The sequence below is a fragment of the Ambystoma mexicanum genome, chromosome 10 (assembly GCF_040938575.1).
Source record: "Ambystoma mexicanum isolate Mex_15411 chromosome 10, UKY_AmexF1_1, whole genome shotgun sequence".
Lineage (NCBI taxonomy): Eukaryota > Metazoa > Chordata > Amphibia > Caudata > Ambystomatidae > Ambystoma > Ambystoma mexicanum.
Window position 1 is genome coordinate 1,484,506,968 of NC_090932.1, and position 23,357 is coordinate 1,484,530,324.

Consider the following 23,357-nt stretch of genomic DNA (forward strand, 5'->3'; position numbering starts at 1 on the left):
AGAGCAGCTAGAGGGTGAGTAGGCAGAAATACCATCAGGTATTTCAGAGCAAGACCAGTGAAATCTGTGTTCTTAAAACAGTGAATAAGAAATGGATACATTTTCCAAATGTTGAGAAGGTTATAGTTGTTATAGTTGGTTGAATGTTGAAGCAGTGTTAGTGATGGCTAAAGGATGAGATAAGTATTGCAAAGGCAGACATTTAGAGGGTGAAGAGCAGAGATCGAAAACTGATCCTTGGGCATGCCGACAGAGAGAAGTGAGAGGTCAGAGGTTGTTATCGAGTTCCATGAGATTTCAAAGGAGTAACCTTCCAGGTAGGAAGCGATCCATGAGAGAGCAGATTTGCAAAACCCCAAGGCTCTGGAAACTGAGGAGCGGACGGGAAGGTCGAAAACGGCAGAGAAATCCAAAATGTTCAGTATAGAAGAAAGTTCGGAGTGGTGAGTACCAGAGAAAAGGTTTGAGATATGCATGAGTGCAGTGTTGGCGGAGAGCTTACTATGGAAGTCAAATTGAAGTGGATCTCCAAGGCCATTACCCTCAAAGTACTTTCTGATTTGACTAAAGACCACCTGATTTAGGATCTTTGAATAATGGAGAATACTTGGTTGTTAGGGAAGCTTTTTGTGACCCTGTACATGCTGTACCTGTTTGTGGAAAGTGTCCACTGATCCTGCCCATGCGGTTTCTGATGGATTTTGAGGAACGCTTGCGATAGACTGATCTATGTTGTACCTGTTTGAGGGAAACATATTCTGGTCCTAGCTATGCTATGCCAATACATTGTTCTGTTCGTAAGAAAAGCATGTGCTGGTCCTATGCATATAGTAACTGTACATTCTGTATTTGTGAGGGAAGGTTTTACTTGTGGAAACTTTGCAGCACTGCTGCCTAGACTGGCGTATGGGGACATGCGAGTGAATTTGGACCAGCATGCTATACCTATTTGGTTGCTTGCTGCTGAACATGATGTTACCTGTCCAGTGCGTAATGGAAGGTTTCAGTGCTGCTACTTATGAAGTATCTATTCTTTGTGTGAGGATCACTTCACTGATACCCATATGGTATGTTTTCTGGTTGTCAGGAAAGTTTTAACTTCTGTTGCATGTGTTGTCCTTTCTGTGGGTGAAAAGGGTTTGCATAGTTTGTGCCAGTACTATATCTGTTTAGTGAGTTAAGGAAGCAGTGTGGCACACATTCATGAAAAACAATTAATGATTTTACACAGAGAACTGTGTAGTACCAAGAGGACCTTTTTTGGGCAGTTTGTGAGAAATGGGACATTTTAAAGAACATTGGGCCAGTAAAATTCATATTGATAGTTTATTTGTGTAGCGCCTATACACAACGTGTTTCAAAGCGCTTCAAGGCAAGGGAGGAAAGAAGGGAAAAATACGAAGACATTCTTACAAGGCCTTGTGATTTAAGAATGTGAAATTACTATCGTACTAGGCCTGGCGACATTTGAAGAGCTATGACAAAGATAAGGAGGGGGAGTAGGAGATGAGACAGACAAGCACCTATCGTACTAGGCCTGACAACATTTCAGATAGTGCTTGAGGGGGATGGGGCGGAACAAACCAGGAGGGAGGGGGAGGAAAACAAACAAGCTACTATCGTGCTAGGTCTGATGACATTTCGGATAGAGTAAGTGCAAAGAATATAGAAGGGGGGAAAGGGAGAGGGAAAAAGATAGGGAAAGAAAGAGAAGACTGAGAAACGGTGAGTGTGGTGAAAGAGAAGAAGAGGCAGGCAGGAGGGGGCTTTAAACCCCCAAGCTGCACAGCACACTAAGGCTCATGTTTAGAAAATCTGGAGGAAGCAGAGCTTTCACCTCATCTCCACTCCATCTCGTGGTGGCCAGGCCGGAAGGCAGAGACTCTGTCCCATTTTCCTATATATGGCCCTCGTGGCAGCCCATTGGTGGTCATCAGCCCGGGAGCTGACTCACTCTTGTTCTTATCTCCATCTCGGAGATGCCAAAGAAATTCCCTCCACTCGCCTGTGAATCTAGTTAAGCAAATGGTTTTTCTTTTCCATCCCCAATACCCGGAAAGAGGATATGACGTGGGCTACCACCATCCAGAGCTACTGGTGATGGTAGCAAAGGTACTGAGAGCCACTAGCATCCTCTCACTTTCAGTGACCCGAGCAGCAGTTTCTGGGACTCTCATTATTGGAGGCTTCAAGGATGCACGTTGAGGCGAGGCAGAGATACCTCAAGCAAAGCCAGTGGTAGTTCCACCACCAAATTGGGGGTGCTTGCAGAAAGCAAGTGGGGTTAGTGGAAGGAAGAGATGGCCTCCTTACCACATCCTTTAAAAAGACGCCAACTGTATGTAATTAAAGTGGCTCACAATAGCCCAGAAAACTGCCACACACAGGCATACATGGGTGTGTGTGTGTTTAGGGACTGGGCAGGACGGCGAATGGGAGAAGGCAATGCCTGGGATTCATTATTTTCAACTCTACTAATATCAAAGATTTCTCATGATTCTGCCTATTTATATTGCTAATACTTCCTGATCTTTTCATAGTTTTTAATCCAGCCTGTATGTTATATATTGTGTTTGTAAAAGAGAGTGATTTAATTTTACCTTGTTATGAACAGTTCTAAAACATTATGTAGAAACTGCAGCTTGTGTACGTGGTGGGCAAGACATTCATGTGAAGAGGTGAGGACACATCTGGGATGAGAGTTCAGGGCCCTGGGTCCCAATGGACTAGCCAATGTTGTGTTGAAAAGTTAGCCAGAAAGGTGGGCTGCGATACTTTCAGTGTTATTTGCTAAAGTATGTAAAGAGAGTGTCATCCCTGCATCGTGGCGACAGCCGATATTAGTACCTGTATACAAATAATGTCTACGGACACTACCTAGCAATTACCGATTATTATCTATGGCTGAGTGTGTCAGGAAAAATATTTGCATCATTTATATTGAAAAGATTGCAGGCCTGGGTTAATGAAGCTCATATCCTTGGCACATAACAGACAGGCTTCAGAGTAGGATTGTCCACCGTTCATAATTTGTGCGTAATGGACAAATTGACCAGAAGAGCCTACATGCACGGGTAGCAGTTCTTGTATGCTGCCTTAGTCGACTTCAAGGCTGCTTTCGATTCAGTAAAATGAGAAAAATTGTGGGAAAAACTGAAAATATATGGGTGCCCTTAGGACCTGCTACAGATGATCCCACAATTGCACTGGGACACTCGGGTATATGTTAAACGTGACAGTGAGGTTGCATTAACGTCAATGATAGAGTTAAGCAGGGCTGTGTCCTTGCTCCCCTGCTGTTTAACTTCTACATTGCCGACGTCTCAACTAAATTGAGGGAGGTATTTAACCATCCTCTGAGAATAGCGGGAAAGTTTGTGAATAGTATGGCATATGCAGTTGATCTTGTCATCCGTGATCATACCTATTTTGGAATGACCAATAGAATTGCAGAACTGTGGAAATATGCTTCGGAAAATGCACTTGTTATTAGTATGGGAAAGACAAAGGTAATGCATTTTTACAGAAAGAAGGTAGCTGGTCCATTGATCATTTGGCTTGAAGGCACACTGGAATATGTCGATAGCTACAAATATTTGGGGATTGAGGTCAACACTGGTAGACCATATGTCAAATTTATGAATGCAAAACGGTTTAAGGCTATTACGCTAACCTCCCTTGTTGCAAACTTTAGTAAGAAATGAGGAGGCTATTCCTTGAGGGACACACTAACATTATATAAACAATTATTTAGCATCACTGTGCTTTGTGGTTTTGAAGCATTAATGGTTATCCCCACTCAGTTCCTGCATGGCCTTGAAGTCGTTTCTGGAAAAAATACTGAGTGTCCCAATATATTCCCATTTAAATATTGCGGTTGGAATTGGGCCTAATGTCCTTGACCAGAATGGCCTGGAAGAGAGATAGCATACTATATATTCGAGCTTTGAAAGATCCCTTGTGTCAAGTATTGAGAATCCTGGGATATAATGCAGCAAATTCCTGCAGATCCATATTGGAAACATGTGGAAGAAGTGTATGAGAAGATAGGGTGGACTCCTGATTGGAACGGCGAGTCAGGCACTATGATTCATTGTTTTGTAAAGAATTATGAGCAATGGGATTGGTGTAGCATTTATAGCCATCTTTCTGCCTGTACATTATACAAAAATTACATCTATGTGGTTCGTTCAAACTCCTACCACCATACTTGTCATGCTGTCCTTCGCCTGCGGTGTGCCGATTTTTATTACCAATGCACATTGGTCAATTACCTGTTTTAGCCAATGTTGGCGCTAACAAAAATAAAAAGAAATGTTGGCGCTGAACTAAAGATACTTTCTAGTAAGTGAATTCGTAGGTTGTGTACAATTGAGGGGGTCTTGGAAACAGACAGACACGTCTTAACGAGATGCATAACTAAAGGCTCCCTGTATATGTGCTTTTTTGGTAACCTAGTACGGACATATGATTATATCAAATCTGACCAGTTCTGGAATACATGTATTAAAACCAGGAATATGTCTTTAGATGTAGCACTCTACAGGGTTTGTAATACAATATCAAAAAGTTTGTGAATTCGTAGGTTGTGTACAATTGAGGGGGTCTTGGGAACAGACAGACACGTCTTAACGAGATGCATAACTAAAGGCTCCCTGTATATGTGCTTTTTTGGTAACCTAGTACGGACATATGATTATATCAAATCTGACCAGTTCTGGAATACATGTATTAAAACCAGGAATATGTCTTTAGATCTAGCACTCTACAGGGTTTGTAATACAATATCAAAAAGTTTGACATCATTTTTATAATATGTATGTTTTGTGTTTTGGGTCTTTGCATGACATTTTAGATATAGCGATGAACTGTGGAATTGTAGCTATTTTACTATATGAATTTGTGATATATATATTTAATTATGTGATTTTGTATGTGTAAAGTTTATTTAACTAAGGCACGTTAAATTTAAAAAAAAACATCTGGGATGAGGGCGTTGTATAATCTAGACACACAGGGTTGGTAGTGGGGGGCGGAAAAATTACCTTTCGCCCCGGGTGGAAAAAACCCTTGCCCCTCATACAGCATCTGTTACTGCATGATTAGACATATACCCCCCAATTTCACCTCTTCATTCCTTTTATCCTGTTTGTATTCAATTGTACACAGTGCAAGCACAGCTGGGAAGCAGAGGAATGCTGTACAACCACAGGTTACAGTTTTAGGGTACAATAATATCCATAAAACTAAAAGATGGTCTTTGTATGTCTTGGGTCCCATCCCCAGGGTTCAGCAATGCAGCCTGTTTTGTCAGGAGACAGGATAAGACCTCTTCCCTCACCCCATGACCAAGAGGCTCAGCTGGATGGGATAGTATTGCCAGCTGGTGCGCCTTTATGAAGTAAAGGACTTTGCGGTGCAGCCTGGTGGGCTGATGAATTTGCTCCAAGTGTGAATGTGTTTTTTTTGTCTTGCTCCCTAGATCGAGGACATGCTTAATGAAGTTAAATTCAGTGAGTATGTGAACACTGGAAAGCAAGTCACAGATATCAGTCTCGGGGAATTGATACAACTTTATTGTAATCATCGACCAGCACTTGGCATTTCTATGGATGAACTGCAGGATGCCTTCAAAGTGCTTGGGACAGAAGACGAGAATGGGGACTGGGCGATAGATCGGGGGGAATTACTTCAACTACTTCAAACTCAGGGTGAGTAGCTTTTATTTATAGGCCAATGTGTAGTGATTCTGTTCTACAATGATCATGTGCTTTATTGGTACTGCGACAGGGTAAATTGCTGCAAATGACATCAGTGCACACCAGAAACTCTTCCCACGTTGAACATTTTAAGTTTAAGGATAATAAGGACGTTTCTTTATATAGTGCACACCACAGACTGTTTTGTCGCTCGGTGCAGTTGCTTTGTGGGCACATACCAGGATACAGGTAGAGCACCCACCCTCCACCTATGCCCATACATGGCAAGGAATAGCCTATCCAATACAGATTGTACTTTGTGAAACCTGCCCTTTAAAGGGTTGGTTAGAAGAGAACACATCCTCTGCAAGCAGACCTGTACATATGCACAGCAATGACATCTGGTGGGCACCACGGCAGAATGTTGCCAATTACATATCACATTGGGCCATTGTGCTTCAAGAATCGAGGCATTGCAAGTAAAATATACCACATTATTTTGTTGTGTGGGCCAGACACATTAATGGTGTGGCTAGAGGGGTAAATGGTATAATGCAGATTTTCCCTTCTACCACCCATAACATTCTAAATTCCATTCCATTAAGCTATGTATTTGACGACAAATTGGTGGGAAATTGGTTATTGACAAAGTGATGAAGCAGGGCTGTCCCTTTCTCCTTACTCTTAACACTGTTTACAAAACCTCTTAGAACTACTGTGTTTAAGAGTCAGGATATACACAGATGACCTCACTTTGGAACTCATTATGGGTTTGGCAGTATTTCAGTGATAAATCCGCTGAAATACAACCAAACAGAATTATTGTTACCACCACTTGGTCCTATTAGTTTACCACGGGAGTGGGGGTAAGCAGTGTAAATCCCCATTTTATGGAGTCCAAATTACACATTTTGGCAGAATTATCACCGGAGAAATTACTGAGTGGTAATTCTGCTGATTTTTGCAGGCAAAATTGAGGATTTACCTCCATAAATTGGCAGAATTCGCTGGTGGTAATTCTGCCAAATTTGTAATTTGGTGGTGCGGTAAAAGTGGCGGTAACGGAATTACTGCACTTTTTCCCAAACTGCCAACCTCGTAATGAGGCCCTTTGTTTGCAAATATGCAAATTATCTTGGTGCTCCATCATTACCGTTAAGATGTTGCTGATAGTACTCCAATCTGATAGTTCTTGCTTTTCAGATGTGTTGTCCAACTGCAATGCTGAAAGCCTTAAATAATATTGGAATGTTCTTGTGTTGGTTAAAAATAGCAATCTCTTTTGATTGAATTGTAAACATGTACATAATATGATGTAGGTAGAGATAAATACATGTATACCTAAGAGGTTGACCTTTGTAAAATGATTATACTTATTTAATTGATTGATATAGTGTCTGAAAGCACCATTGGGTGCTATACACGCTCTACGGCTTCCGTGAATGGAGACGTTTTGTTCCTTCATCTATTCACGGAAGGCACTTGTGGGCGGCATGCATGGGTCCCTTCCTTTAACCATGCAGCGGCCCTCAATGCCACTTTCAGACCTCCGTGCAGGACTGCGACTGTGGCCGGTGCTGCTCTGTTCTGTATGTTCTGTCCTTGCTTTCCCCCTCCCCACCCTCCTGGTGGGTTAACTTCCTGATTCTACCTTGCCTGTGTCTACGTTACCTTCCAGCTCTTTGTGGAGTCCCTCTCCAGAGACCCTTGTTCTCTACTTGAATTCTGGATTCGTCCCACGCTGTCAACTGAACTCCCTCTGCAGGACCCTTACCTGAATTATTGGATCTCCTTGCGTCCTCATGCCGTCGGGTTGTCTGCATTCATCAGACCTGGATGGATTGTTGAATTGGGATTCTGGATCTGCTTCCTGGTTCTGGACCTGCAGAGACAAAATCACCAGGTACATATCAGTACAGAAATGCATCTAAATAATACCGCCCATACTGATAGTTCTCTCTCACTCCTGTCTAGGCTTGTGAGGGTTGATGCATCCAGAGGGTCCTCACTTTCCAGGGGATACCATCTCTGTCCCAGGGTTATTTTATATATCCCCAGCCGGCTTTTGGTGCACTGTGGATCGGTAGGCGTTACACAGAAAGCCGATCCTGACACATTGTCTCAGTGCCTAGATTTGCTTTAGACATTCCTCTGCAAATTGGAAGCTGTTTTTTTCTAAATCACTAATAGGTCATCTTTCCCATGGGCTAGAAAATCTAGCTGCATTTTTCAGATGAAACCTAATAAGATATGCTACTTGGATTAACCCTCCTCTGCCTTTTGCATGGTCTCCAGGCTCTCTGGCGGGTCTAAAACAGGGGACGGACGGATTAGGCTATTGAGCGGAAGCACCATGAAATCTGCGTGTGGGTTAATTTCTAGGTGCTCTGTTTCGAGAACATAGAGGCATGTGTGTCTGGAGGGGGGCATCATATGCCTATGGTGCTTGGATGCTTTGGCTAGGGCTGTGGTATTTACATTTGTTGTCAAGGTGTACTGGTCTGATGTTTGATGTCTGTTGGCAGAGGTGTTCAGGTAACTTAGTTGGTATGTGTATAGTGTCTTGGAATGTACAATTTGAGAGTGTTCATGCAGGGAGCAGTCCATGGAGATCTCGAAAGGCTGGTTTAAGATGGGTGCAGACAATTTTTAGGCACATATTGCAAATCATGCCATAGTGGGCATGAAAAAGGCATGATAAGGCATCAAAGGCATATCAAAGCACTAGAAGTCAAAGCAAAGCATGGGAAAGGTCTAACAAGGCAAAACAACATGGTATCCTTCCTGCACTCCTACCACTGGCCTCTGCAGACAACTCTAATTTCATTTTTTGACTTAGCACTGTCAAACATTCTCTCGCTCTTCCTCTATATCTCTCTCTTCCTCTGTCTCTCTATATATGTCTGTATCTATTTCTCAAACAGATAGATTGTACCCCATCTGCAACAAGGATCCCGAGAGAAGGGGGAAGTCTGGACGCTCCACTCATAACAATAAGTAGAGTGCTAAAGGTTGTGGGAGAAATGCACCCTTTGTTTCACAGAAAGGACTATCCTTGGTTATTACTTTTTGGGCCCTACCCCACCTTGATAATTATAATGTGTTTGCTGATATAAAACATTCGAAGCAGCCTTTAGATCCAGAACGGGTCAGATCTTTGTATTGCTTGAATTTAGAAAAAAAAGATTTAATCCATCAGCAACATGACATTTTGTTTCCACTTTCACCATCCTGTATTTGAATAAAATGGAATTCAAAGTGAGACATATGATGTGTAATATATGTAGCAAGATCATTTATTTTTTTCACAATTCTGGAAAGTCATGCATACACTGCTCTATTGGGCGATGCAAATATAGCTACTGTGTTCCTGTATGAAAAATAGCTCTCATGCAATCATTAGTATTCAAAGTGTGTGACAATTAAGACAAATAGGGTTTAGGGATTCAGGAATTGGAGGAAGTGAGGGCAGGGCTCGCACAATCTACTAGCGCACTCGCACTGGCAAGGATTAAGGGCGAGTACCAGTTGCATAGTACTCGTCCTTGCTGGTGGGTATGGAGATTTTTGAAACATTCATTTGACATTTACTGCAAGCAACCTTTGTTTGCAGTAAATGGCAAATAAAAGTTTCATTATGCATGGCTGCCCCCTAGGTGACAGCGTTGCACCAAATATGAAGAGTGCTTATGGTGGCTTGCAATATTTCACAGAAAGCACTGGTAAATATTTAAGCAGGGGGCGAGTACATTTCTCTTCGGTGACCTAGTATGAGATATTCAGAATGACATTCCTTTTGTTCAGTAGAAAATCTGCTTCAAAAGCAATATTCTTTGTGGAAGGGATGTTCCACCACTACAAGATGAGCCAGTGAGTTTCACATGTGTACTGATGGTGGATTACACTGTAACAATGGTAGAGGATATTGGGGCTTAAGCATTCTGATCCAATACACTTTTATATATTTTAGGGTGAGGTTTAGGATTTTTTATGTGGTTTTGTAGAGGAGGTGGAGATGGACCTGTGAGTGGGTGTGCCTGGGAAACATTCTAGAGGACGATGGACAATATACCAATAAGAAAACAGTTATTTTTCTGGTGTTGCTGATGCTCACTTCCTGATAGGCTAACAGTTGGAAAATTGAAGTCTCTTTGACTAAAGGAAAGGTTTAAGTACTTGATGGAGTTAGCTTTATAAATGCATGGTACTCATTGAGACATTAGCTTATGAATGTTTATTTTTGCCATGGAACATTGTTGTAAAGTGATATATCATTATATTATGCCATTAGCCCAAAATGTCAAACTGTATAAAAACACATTTTTAAAATTGTGTTTTCTGATATATGTGGCAGTAACATTCTTTTAAAAATGTTTGGAATCAATACAGAAACCCATACAATCTCAGAAAACATCATTAACAAATTGGGGAAAAATGGCAAGAGCACTGCACAGGCCAAATGGCATAAAGTATATAAAATGTGTTTGGAAAACTGCCTCATTGTACCCAAGAGATTACATCTGATAAAGATTGTATCACCTGATATGTATTCTCTAAGGCCGATTAAAAATGAAGTTACCATGAGTGACTGATTTACTCCGGGTTTACACTGAGTAAGTCGGACATACTCAAAGTAATTTCTTTGGGAATCACATAGATCTATTCAGTTTTAATTCAATGGTAAGTCAGAAGTGCATCTTTGTGAATCAGCCCCCTATTGTCAGGAATAATGATGTATAATCTAAAGAAGGCTGAAAGGATTCTTCTTTTATGTGCACAAGAAATGTAAGTCCCACAGCCGGTCATGTATTTTGCTATGATAGAGTGCTTTTCTAAGCATCATACCAAAGTGCAAGCTTTATGGGGTTTATGTTGCGGATGCTTTACATTTTGTCTTTTGTAAGTCAAAGAAACCTACATACAGGAAGTAATTTTGACATTAAGGATAAGAAAGGCAAGAGCATGCATGGCCTCACCAGTGCTGTTCACCAACTCTCCAAGTTCCATCTTACGTCTTTCCACACTACTTTTCTGTGCACAGTTGGGAATGTACCACCCTTTTTTCATCACCCTTTGGTTGAATACAGTTCCACTTTATGCCACACAAAATGTGATTGTGGAAGCCTGGGCCAGTATACCTCTTTTTTCACAGCCATCCATCTATCCCGGTGAAGCATTCCTTGGCGCATGCATTTGTTCCGAAAGGGAATATTCAAGATCTTGAATAGCTCTGCGCCACAGCTAGTCTACTGGAGGTAAATCCAAGGTGCCTTTCTGGAATATAACCGTGCAGTTGAGATGGCCTGATAATAGTCATTAAGCCGTGGTACCTTTGTGGCCTACATCACCAGTTCAGCCAGATACCAATGGTTTCTCCCAAGATTGTTACAATCCTCAATTTGTGAGGTGTCTAAAGGCATCTTCTAAATCCAGTACAAGGGTGCTCATATTAAGTCAGTCCAGTGAGGTTCTCCTTGCCTTGCTCCCTCGACACAGCAGTTGTGTCAAGGTCTACATTGGTGCATCATAGTTGTCAACAAAGCCTGCATGGGCCTTCATGATTATCCCTTTCTATATCTGCCTCATAAAACCAATGTGGAGACCAAAGAAGAATGTAATTCTACCAGATCACAAGAATTGCTCAGAATCAACATTTTTGGTCACAGTCATAGCAACTCTGTGCCTGATACCTAGTGTCCTGTGCGATTTTACGTGGACACGGGCCATACTCCCACCATGCACGTTTCACAGTGCAGATCCTGGACACAATCGGGTTTAGTGGCACAGAAGGGATCCACAAGGTGTTTCACAGCCAGTGAAAAGTGTATTGATTCTTTGCTGGATGGCCCTCTCGAAAATATGTTTTTGTCACCTACAGTGCCAGGATCAGAGCTAGATGGGGATTGTGAGGTAATACATAGGTAACTGCAAGTAGTGCTGGCGGAAAAGGCACCACAATGTCATGGATGCTGGACGTTTTATAATATCGAGGAAGAAAATATCAGACATATTAGCATTAGACCCAACAAGAAAACATATTTCAGCAACCCAATTGCATCAAGCTAGAATGCCATATGGGCACAGCCTTCTAACACCACTATCAGAGGGTCGGGGAATTACACATGGATCTAATGAAGAAGTTGTAACCAATGTATAGGAAAAACGAATGGCAGCCACTCAAAAACCTTGCCGTAGCATACCCTACAGGCACCAAGATAAAGAAAAACTCACAACCAAGTGAGAAACAAAAAATGACAGTACACTTCCATAAAGCATTCCTATGAGCAGACCAGTCATCCGCCCAACCAGAATGATTAAAAGGAACAAACACTCAACAAGGAACAAACCTGCAAAAAACACAAACTCCATACACTTACCTATAGTTATCTTGGGACAACATGCCATACAGGCACCCCCTCATCTAGCATCTCCCCCATCGGAAAACCTGAGACCCACCAAAAAGAAAATCTCACCAGGAAGAACATAAGGAACAAACAAATGACTAGGAATAATTCTATGGAAATACTTCATTGGAACTTAACAAAAAACCTTTCAACCAGCACACCACTCAAGCACAGCTAAACTAATCAACCAACATTCTTTGAAACGTGACCTGGAACCAAAACAAAGTTAAGAACCCAAACTCCCTCTCAAAAGTCCTCCATCGCCCTGAACAATTATAAAGATCCAAGTACATCAAAACTAACTTTGTTTGTAAACAACATACAAAGAACATGACCCTTTAATAACGTCACATTTCATTCACCCCCACTCACGACATCACTATCGTTATTGAGGTATTTAAAAAAAGAATGGGCAACTCAAATGAAAATGTGATCTTCCCAAACAAAATAAAGCTCAGGATGGTTCTCCTAAAATGGAATCTGGGATCCTTTCTCTTCAGAGACCCTACGGTTGTCCAGTACCCCTTTCCCAGGGTTTGGGGTCCTATGCCTTCCTAACCTCAGAGGCAAATCTCCCAGTTAATACAGTTCACAAAGCGGTTGCATCACCCCTCCTGGCTTTGCAGGTTTTAGGGGGACCCGGACCTTTCTTCGTGGTCTGAACTAGATTCCGGCTTGCCAAGGTCTTCTACCCCACAACTCATTCTATTGTAAAGTTTTATGAGCCGACAGCTCAATGGATGTATCGGATAGGAAGAGCTCGAGAGGGCACTGTTCAGTTTGACGTGCCCTGGGCCGCCTCCTGGTTTCTCTTGCCCCACTTCTCTGATCTCACAATAGCCTCACTGACCCCATCCCATTCTCCCCATCTGGCCCTGCTTACAGCCAGCTGGGCCTGCTGGAATGTGCCTGCTCTGGCTATCTTCAACTCAGTCCTTCTCTCGCCACCTGTTGTTCTTGTCTCTCATCCTACATTTGGGGGGTTACAGAATACTATCTGTGAGGGTTGAGATGGTGGAATAGTCTGAGATTGTTTTATTTTTAATTATAAGATGATGCAGATAGCTCTATCTGTGTAAGTAAGGTATGCTAATCAGACCCCATTTTATAATGCTCTATGCTAAAAGCATAGTGCACACATGTACCTTTTCTGACTACTAACACCTGTCAGCAGCAACATTGCAGTTATGGAGTGACATGCATTTCTACCAGCAGCTGTTGGGAACAGAAGTCCAGCAGCTAGGATCTACCTGTAACTGTGAGTAGTCCTGCATCTAAATTACATTATTTTACTTGAAGGCCCTAGGATCTGGTGGCAGATGTCAAATTTAAATATGAGCCAAAATTCTTTGGTGTCATTTTATTGTTAGCTTGGTTTCTTTTTTTTCCATTTTTTTTAAATTGGAATTTGGATTTATTACAAACCTTTTAGCATTTATTTCATCATACATTTTTGACTTAAAAGAAGACAAATCAATTTCCATGTAAACACCTTAAATCACAAAACCATTTCTTAAAAGATACATATTTGAAATTTCCTATAAACAATCTCTAAATGTTGCAGTTGCTAAAACCAAAGACATAATTTCCCCACTTATTAAAACAATCCACCATTTATCGTGCTTTAAAGTGCTTAATCTATCCAAGTAGACTTTAAAGAGCTTAGTTCTTGTATCGGTTAAACCTGTGCAAAATATCAGCGTATGGTTCAGGGTTTCAACCATTCCCTCTTTGTTACAATAATTACATTGCACATCTCTCGGCCTAGTTCGTAATCTGGTGGATAATACTTCTTTAGTAGGGAATAGGTTCAAACAAAGTCTCGTAAACTGATTTCTGTAGTAGCTGTTTGGAAACTCACTCATATATTTAGGGGCAGAGCCATAGGACCTTACTTTGTGTCTCAAATGTTAGAAGGGTTTCAACTTATTTGCTTCCTCTGTTGTCAGAATCCAGTCTAATTTCCAAACTTTCAGTTTAACCATGATTGGATTTTACCTTAAATCATCCTCTGTAACACAGATTTTCCAAGACACATTTTCTAAATAAGGCCAACATTTTCCATTGCACCATTGCTTTTAAGGAAACCAGCCCAGGTTTCTGCCATAGGACCTGAGTCGGTATTGACCTTGGCATACATAAAACCATCTTCCAAAATATGCCTTTGAGGACCGGCCATCATTTTTGAGGTAGAAAGAGCAGAGATTTTGAGTCATATGTCACTGCTGCAGTCACTTTAAACTTGTAGAACTGCAGTAATGGCAATATGGAAAAAACTGCCAAATTTCCTGTCCAGGATGTTTGCCTGACTTGCTAGCAGTTCAGCCGTATTTTCTAGGATTGTTTCACTTTTGGCCTCCAGCCAGCTCATGTTGACACAGATTCCTAGATATCTAAAATACCTCCACCCAGCTCATGTTGACACAGATTCCTAGATATCTAAAATACTTCCACCCTGCTCATGTTGACACAGATTCCTAGATATCTAAAATACCTGTTCTATCCGACCTGTCCTCAGACGCCACACAAAGGAAGATCTTGCTCTGTTCCAAAATTAGAATCTTTGTTTTCTGTGTATTTATTCCACGCTCATTTTCTTGAACATACTTTTTTTTGAACACTTTATTGTTTTACAACATTAACCAACAACAAAACAAAACAAGCACTTTGGCACTCCTTTGTGGATTTAGCCCAACATTTTCACCCGTCTTGGCGTGTTTCTTTAGCTGCGTATATATCAGTGATCTCCCATCACCTCCGGGCCTCAAGTTTGTATCCCATGTCCTTCTACGCGTTGGGGGTGCTCTGCCCGGTTGTCAGCTCTCCTACTAATGTTCTTCCTCTCCTCCAGGGTCATCAGTGCTACTTTCCTCCCTTTGTCCAAACAAGTCTTGTATCAGGGAGTTCCATACAAGTATCTTATGTCCAGTCTCTCTTTCCCCCCTCTGCAAAACCCTTGTCCACACTGCCGTTTCTGCTGTCGACCATTTCCTTAGGTCAGCCCACCATGAGTCTATGGTTGGACCCATACTGGAGTTCCACACCATTGCTATGCAGCGCTTCACCAGAATGCACACCAAGTCCTTCATCTTGGCCATATGTGTCCTTGGTCTGTCTCCTCTAGGAAAAATGCCCAATAGGTAAAACACTTCTGGTGTCCATGCTTGCATGCAGGTTCCACCTCCCGCCACCCTCTCTTTAATCCCCTCCCTAAAAATCCTTATCACTGGACAGGTCCAGAACATGTGCAGTATGTCTGCTTCCACTGCAGTGCACCGTGGGCAATTCCGGGGTTCACCAACACCCATCACAGACATTCTCCTGGGTGTGAGGTATGCTCTATGCATGAGGTAAAGCTGTGCTTGACTGAATCTTGCATTCCTAGATACTTTCTTAGGGTATCGCAGAACTCTGGACAATTCCTGGTCGGTGAAGGGCCCTGGAGCTCTCCTTCCAAATGTTCTCTCATTTGCAGTTCCCGCTCATTGATGGTTTTCAGTAGCTGTTCATATAGTCTGGGGACCGTATGTTCCCCTTCCGATAAATCGTACCACGCATCCAGCATCCCCTTTGGGTCCTCTTCATTAGGCATTTCTGGACATCACCTCTTAATTGTTTGAACCATGCTGGTGTATAGTGTAAATTGGCCTCTGTGCATGTCATGCTCCTCCATCAAAGTTTGGAATTCCACCCATTGTCCTTAGTTCGGAGGAAAGCGGAGGAAGATGGTTATTATCAGAGCGCCCGAGACCGAACGGCGGGATCACAGCGACACACAGACACATAGAGACAGGGGGAACAGGAAAGCAGTGTTCACAGTGATACTACATAGAGTGGCATGGTAACGTTTACATTCGCATTTCTATCTAGATGCGATTCAATATAATGTTTGCAACTCCACCCAAGTGTGGGGCATGCTAACATTTGCAATTCTATCTAGAATAGACTCAGGCCAATGTTTGTGACTTGGGGAGGAATACGCCGTTTTGACAAATTGCAACTACATTACCTATAACTGCAGCCTGAGTCTCCGCTCAGAACGTGTCATTCCGGTCCGACACAGACCTTAACTGTGCACTGACGCGAAGCCTGTTTAGGCCTGTTTGCGGCATGGTTGTCGGCAGACGGCAGGAAACGCTGCAATGTTTACTTTTTTATTTGGATGTCAGATCTAACTTTCTTTTAACCATCTCAAGGTAAGCTTTTTTATATCCTTTTATTAACAAGGCTAAAATGTATACAAGAGCAGATTTGGAGGAGCTTAATAATGAAAGGGGTAAGATCGACCTACGAACTATGAATAAAATCAGGTTCTTGGAGATTGATAAGAGAACCACAAAAAGTGAGAAGAATCAGTTCACTAAGGGGGAACTCATAATGATTAAGGCAACACTGGTCAATGCACAATCAGCAGTGGCTCATGCAGTAGAGGTGAGAGAACTGATCCTTAAACATGATTTGGAATTATTGCTATTAACAAAAACATGGTTTGCAGAGGGGAGTCAAGCAATTTTTCATACATTGGTCCCTGATAATGTCTGCATATAGAAAATTGACTGAATACATAAAAGAGGAGGTGGCATTGCAATTATTTATGAATCTACAATGACCCTTTCTCACATGGAGGAATTAGATTGGGGAGAAGAGGCACACATGGGGGACTTTACTATTACATTGTCCAACTCAACCTCCATAAAAATGGTGCTGGGCTATAGGGCCCCGGGTCTGTTAGGTACATTTTTGGATTCACTGGATCTTTACCTGACATTAACAGGAAGTAAATATAACAAACTTCTCTGCCTTGGAGACTGGAACATTTGGATGGATAGTCCAACAAATCCAGACTCTACAGCCCTGAGAGAAATTTTGGATAACCATGTACTAGCAACGTTGACAAAAGCGCCATCTCACAATAAGGGACACTGTTTAGACATGCTGGCAGCTAGAGGAAAGGTTACAGCATTTAAAGAAACATGCCCGGTATTATATGGCCGGACCATTGCGTCCTGTTTTTCACACTCTCTATTAGAGACTCACAAAAGAGTAAAGGCAGAGAAATGCCAATAATTTGGAAACGCTCTGTGACCAACCTGGATAAAATCCCAGGGGGAGAATTACAGGAGAAATTGAACGCAATTGACAACTCGCTGACATGTGAAGAATTTTTTAATAAAGGTATGGATATATTGGAAGAAATATGTAATAAGTATGAACCCCTGAAACAAAAAAAAACAAGAAATCTAAATCCTGGTTTAATCCTGAACTTGCTTTGCTTTGGAAACAACTTCGTAAAGCTAATGATAATTGGAGATATAGTAAAAACAATAATGATGCGGTTAGGGCCAAGGCAGTTTTAAAAATATATAAAGCCGCCCTTTTTGTAGCAAAACGGGACCACTTACATAATGAGATTATGCAAGCCGGAAATCAGTCAAAGGGCATATTTGATGTGGTCGCAAAATTTAGCAAACCAGCATGTATTTTAGGTTCCACCATAACTGCATCTCAGGAACAGGCAGACAAGTTCAATCTGTTTTTTAAAGAAAAGATAGTTACTATATTAAAAAATATTGAACAAGGAGAGAGGAAAGCGGAGGAAGAAAAGGAACATGAATCAGAACGGAAAGCAGAGGAAGAAAAGGAACATGAGAAGAAAAAACAAAGAGAAATTGTTTTTCAGTTCCAAAAAGTGGAGGATAAGACAATCTCTACTCTTTTAAGGCAGTTGGAACCCCCTAATAACTCCTCACGTAGAATTCCAGCATATGCTGCAAAACGTTTAGCAAACGAATTAACACCGTTCATTAGGAATATTGTGAACAAGTCATTACCAGACTCTCAGGTACCCAAAGCCCTAAAGAAAGCATTAATTAAACCATTGTTAAAGAAACCCACCTTAGATCCGGAAGTAATGAAAAATTACCGACCGGTGGCTAATTTAATGTGGCCGACAACAATTCTGGAAAAAGTGGTGTGTTCCCAGTTCCAGGCATTCATAGATAAAGAGAAACTACTGGACAACCTCCAATTGGGATTTCGCCCGAATCATGGCACAGAGTCGGCTCTTTTAGCCGTACATGATGATTTAATGGAGTTCGCAGATAGGGGGAGATCAACAGTGTTACTGATGTTACATCTCTCTGGGGCCTTCGATACTGTCAACCACCAGATAATGGCAGAACGATCGGGCAGGTGGGAAAAGCCTCTGAAAAGGTTGTGAAATGGTTTGAGTCATTTCTCAAAGATATAACTCAGAGGGTTATATTGGACGGTTTCACCTCACAAATGTTGGAGCTTGAATGTGGGGTCCCACAGGGTTCTTCTCTGTCCCCTCTCATTTTTAACCTTTACTTTAGCCCTGTTTTTAGGATATTCACGCAATATGGTCTGCTATTTCATTCATATGCAGATGATACGCAGCTGTATAATGAGCTCCAAAACAGTGAAGATGTTTTTGAGAGAATTAACCAATGTATGAAAGAACTCAATGGATGGATAAATAACAACCATTTACAACTAAATGCAGCAAAAACGGAAATCATATTGTTCAGCCCAAAGAACAAAAAGCCATCGGAAAGCAGTGGTCGAAGTGGACAGGAGCGGTCGGGAGCGGTGCTACTATACTTCTTTTAATTAACTTTTACCGTTCCTATACTTTTATTTTAAAAAGAAACCGTTCCGGAATGGTTTTGTTTTAAAATAAAAGTGTAGGAAGAAGTTGAAACTTGCAGTTTCAGTGCACTGCACATGACGTTTCCTTAAAGAGCAGGCACATGTGTTTTGGGGTTTTTATTGTGCATGGGAGGGACCGCGGCTATGAGGTCTGTGGGGAGCGGTGCAGGCCAGTAGGGAACATAGCTCGACTACTTCTTTTCATACACTTCGACCACTGTCGGAAAGACAACGTTTTCCTCCATTAATATTAGGGGAACAATTGCAGTATGCAAAAAAAGTTACAAATCTAGGCTGCTGGTGGCAGGAGAATCTGAATAGTGAGACGCAAGTAGGAGCCAAAGTGAAAACAGTTCACTTTGCCTTACGATCACTACGAAAGATACTCTCCTATATTCCGATGGAAGACAGGGCAGTTGTGGTGGGGGCAATGACCAACCCCCAGCTGGATTACTGCAATAGTTTGTTAGCAGGAATTCCTCAAAAACAAATGGGGAGACTCCAAAGAGCACATAATACAGCAGTAAGAGTAATTGGAAACCTGAAGAAAAGAGACCACGTGTCATCAATGCGGAGATCGCTCCACTGGTTGATGGTGGAGGACAGAATCAAATTTAAGATGGTATGCCTAGTGTTTAAATGCATTAAAGGGCTTGTCCCCGCATACCTGGCTGATAACATTTTACTATATCAACCGAAAAGGAGTCTACGTTCAGAGGATAAGCTCCTACTCTGCACTCCACAGACAAAATGTGTTTCAAGAGGATACACAAGCTTTGGAGCCTATGGTCCTAAAGTTTGGAACCAACTTCCACTTGAAATTAGAAAGTGTGAAACTCTGGACCTTTTTAGAAAGAGACTGAAAACTTTTTTATTTAAATAAATGCGAAAAGTTAATTAATCAGAATGCCAGCTATGCTATGCTCTTTTCTTATGAGACTTCTTATCCCTTAGTTATCACCTGCGCCTGAATACGGTTTATTCTGTCTGGTGCGCGTAATAAATCATTCAAAATTCAAAAATTCTAATTCAAAAAGTGTGGCACATGGTATCATTCGCAGTTTCATCTAAGTGTTGCGCATGCTATCATTCGCAGTTCCATCTTAGTGTGGCGCATGTTATCATTCACAATTCTATCTAAGTGAGGGATATGCTACCAATCCAAATTCTATCTAAGAGAGGACAATGCTATCATTTGTAATTCATCTAAGTGTGGCACATGCTATTATTCGCAGTTCCATCTAAGTGTGGCACATGCTATCATTCACAATTCCATCTAGGTGTGGCACATGCTATTATTTGCAGTTCCATCTAAGTGTGGCACATGCTATCATTCATAATTCCATCTAAGTGTGGCACCTGCTATCATTCGCAGTTCTATCTAAGTGTGGGACATGCTATCATTCACAATTCCATCTAGGTGTGGCACATGCTATTATTCGCAGTTCCATCTAAGTGTGGCACATGCTATCATTCATAATTCCATCTAAGTGTGGCACCTGCTATCATTCGCAGTTCTATCTAAGTGTGGGACATGCTATCATTCACAATTCCATCTAGGTGTGGCACATGCTATCATTCACAATTCCATCTAAGTGTGGGACATGCTACCATTTGAAATTCCATCTAAGTGTGGCACATACCTACACTTAGATGGAAACATTCACATTTCTATCTAGATGCGAGACAGGCTAAAGTTAAGAATTCTAAGTGTGGCGCTTGCTAATCTTCAATATTCTATCTAGATGTGAAGCAGGCTAGTGATCATAATTCCATCTAAGTGTGGCACATGCCATCATTCACAATTCCATCTAAGTGAGGGATATGCTGCTAATCATAATTCCATCCAAGTGTGGAATATGCTGTCATTCACAATTCCATCTAAGTGAGGGATATGCTACCCATTGGCTGAATATTGCAGTTTTGAAGTTCAAATGTGTTGGAACCTCACATAAATACAGCTTCAAGGAACTGCCTGAGAAGAGAACAGTGATGCAGACCCACTGGCTGAACATTGCAGTTTTGAAGTTCAGATGTACTGGAACCTTATAGAAATGCAGCTTCAAGTTTGGCCCTGCGCTTTATATATTTTAAGTGTTTCCATGTTAGGTGAGCTATTGTTGCAAACCATCTTTCAAAATCTTCATTAAGCAAGCGGGAACAATGTGGGAGGAGCTCCTTAATGGTTTAGTGCCTTGAGGGCCATTCAAGGCATAAAAAGGCTTGCACTTCTTCCAAAATGCCATACCAGGAGCAGGCTCAGATGAGAACAGTGATGTAGACCCAATGGCTGAAAATTGCAGTTTTGAAATTCCGATGTCTTGGAATCTCACAGAAATACAGCTTCAAGGTTGGCACCTGCGTGTTATAAATATGTAAGTGCTTCCCTTTTGAGGTTGAAGTTTTGTGAAATAAACAACAACTCTGGCAGTATATGTATAATATTTAGGGAATGATTGCATTTGAGCATCAGGTATTCACCTAACAGGTTATTTCTATTTTTCTTTGGTTGGAAAGTGCTTCCATGTTAGGTGAGCAATTGTTGCAATAACTCCATGACAGAAAACCACCTCTCTGTGCTTCCACAATCTTAATTAGGCAAGCTCAGAAAAGAGCGGGGAATAATGTGGGAGGAGCTACTTAATGGTTTGTGCCTTTAGGGACATTCAAGGGATAAAAAGGCGGGCACTTCTTCCACAATCATGCTGTGCCCATCGTCACCGTGAATCCTTGCTTACATTTTCTGTTCCCTTGCAACATTATGTGTTTTACTGACCTCTGCAACTGTTTTTGCTCTCCCCTCTGCTTATCTGCTCTTTTTCACTGTCTTATTCTATGTTCTCTTCTCCTCTCCCTGCTCCCTTATCCCACTCTCCTCCCCCTCCCTTACTTTTTTCTTTGCACTTACCCTATCAGAATTGTCCCTGGACCTACTATGATAGTAACGCATGTTTGTCCCCCCATTCCTTACTTGTTTTTCCTCCCTTTCCCCTCCAGCACTATCTGAAATGTCGTCAGGCCTAGTACGATAGTGGCTTATTTTGTTCCTCTCCCTCCTTTCTCCTCCCCTCTCCTTCACCTCTTGTAATTCTCCGGCTCTACCAGAAATGTTGTCAGGCCTAGTACGGTAGTCGCATGTCTGTTCCCATTTCCTTCCTATCTGTGTCTTAGCACTTGCACTATCTGAAATGTCGCCAGGCCGAGTACGATAGTTAATTTCACATTCTTGTTGTTCATGGCCTGTAAGAATATTTTTGTATTTTCCCTTGTTCCCTCCCTTGCTGTTAAGCGCTTCGAAACACATGGGGCCTCATTACGACCTCCACGGAACGGGTTTACGGGCTCCGTTAATGGAGGCGGACCCGCTAAACCTGTTCCGCGAAATTACGAGGTCCCCTTACAGGACCCGGTAAGGACGCCTGGTAAAACCAGGCGTCGTTACCAGGTCCCGCGAGGGGAAGAGGGAGCTAACAACGGGCTGGTCGTAATCGGCCCGTTGTTAGCTCCCTCTCTCGTTCCCATTGAGCCCTATGGGGGCTCAGATGGGAATGGGGAAGGTCCGGGCCCAGGTTCCCAGAGGGAGGAATACCGGGCCCTCTGAACTCGGAATGGCCCGGTAATTCCCCATTCTGGGAACCCGGTAAAGGAGCCCGGTTTGGCGGCAGCCATGGAGCTACCGCCAAACTCGTAATGAGGCCCATGGTGTATAGGCGCTATATAAATAAACTATCATATCCTATCATATATCATCATATCGAATAAAGGCACAAATGGGGTCGCGGGGCATGGGAGCACTTCATTTTACAAATTTGGGCAAAGGAGTGGTCGCGGGGGCACAACTCGACTCACCTGCTTCAGCAAAGTAAAGGGAGACAGGTGGGGACGAGTGTGTTGTTGGACTTGGTGCGTTGGAAGGACAGCCAATCACGGGTTGGGATGGGGACACGAGGCGAGAGCGCTGACCAGGAAGGAGAGCCGGGGAGATGCACACAGCACGCGGGGCCTGAGGGAACTTCATTTTATAAATATAGGCAGAAGTGGGGACGCAGGGCTTGGGGGCACTTAATTTTACAAAAGAGATGCACACAGCACGCTATCATTTCCCTTCAGGTAGTACTGTTTCAATGCCGGCTGGAATAGCAACAAGTCTATTGATGTTTCGTCCCCTAGCCATCTCACCACAAATTGCAATTACCCTGCAAGGAAATATCGTTCAGAATTTGGCCTCCCGCTTCGAAGTCTCTCTGCAGAGTGTTCAGGGCAATCCTGTTCCTCCCCCCGCCCCACAGGAATTATCGTGCCATTGTGTGCAAATGTGTAAAGAATGTCTTGGGTGTATCATGTGGGATGTTTGTGAAGTAGAATAGCATGCGCTGCAAAAGTATCATCTTTAGCAGGGCCCCCCTCCCCATCATTCCCAGTGGAAGCGTCTTCCAGAATGCTATGGCTTTCTCCGTCTTATCGAGGGCTACCCGTGTATTGTATTTGTGTGTATCAGTGATGTTGTGATGCACCTCTATCCCCAGGAAAGAGCGCAGTGCCCATGTGAGCCCGGTTTTGGCAGTTGGCTCGGGGGGACCCA

The 23,357-nt window shown here is 42.4% G+C and overlaps 1 protein-coding gene across 1 annotated transcript in view; it reads left to right on the forward strand.

The window, feature by feature from the left end:
* Nucleotides 1–23,357, forward strand: part of CFAP251 (cilia and flagella associated protein 251) — a 1,318,836-nt gene that overhangs the window by 1,160,091 nt on the left and 135,388 nt on the right. The window contains exon 20 of the mRNA XM_069619593.1: nucleotides 5,483–5,711. Coding sequence (XP_069475694.1) covers nucleotides 5,483–5,711 — 229 coding nt within the window. The remainder of the gene's footprint in view (nucleotides 1–5,482; nucleotides 5,712–23,357) is intronic.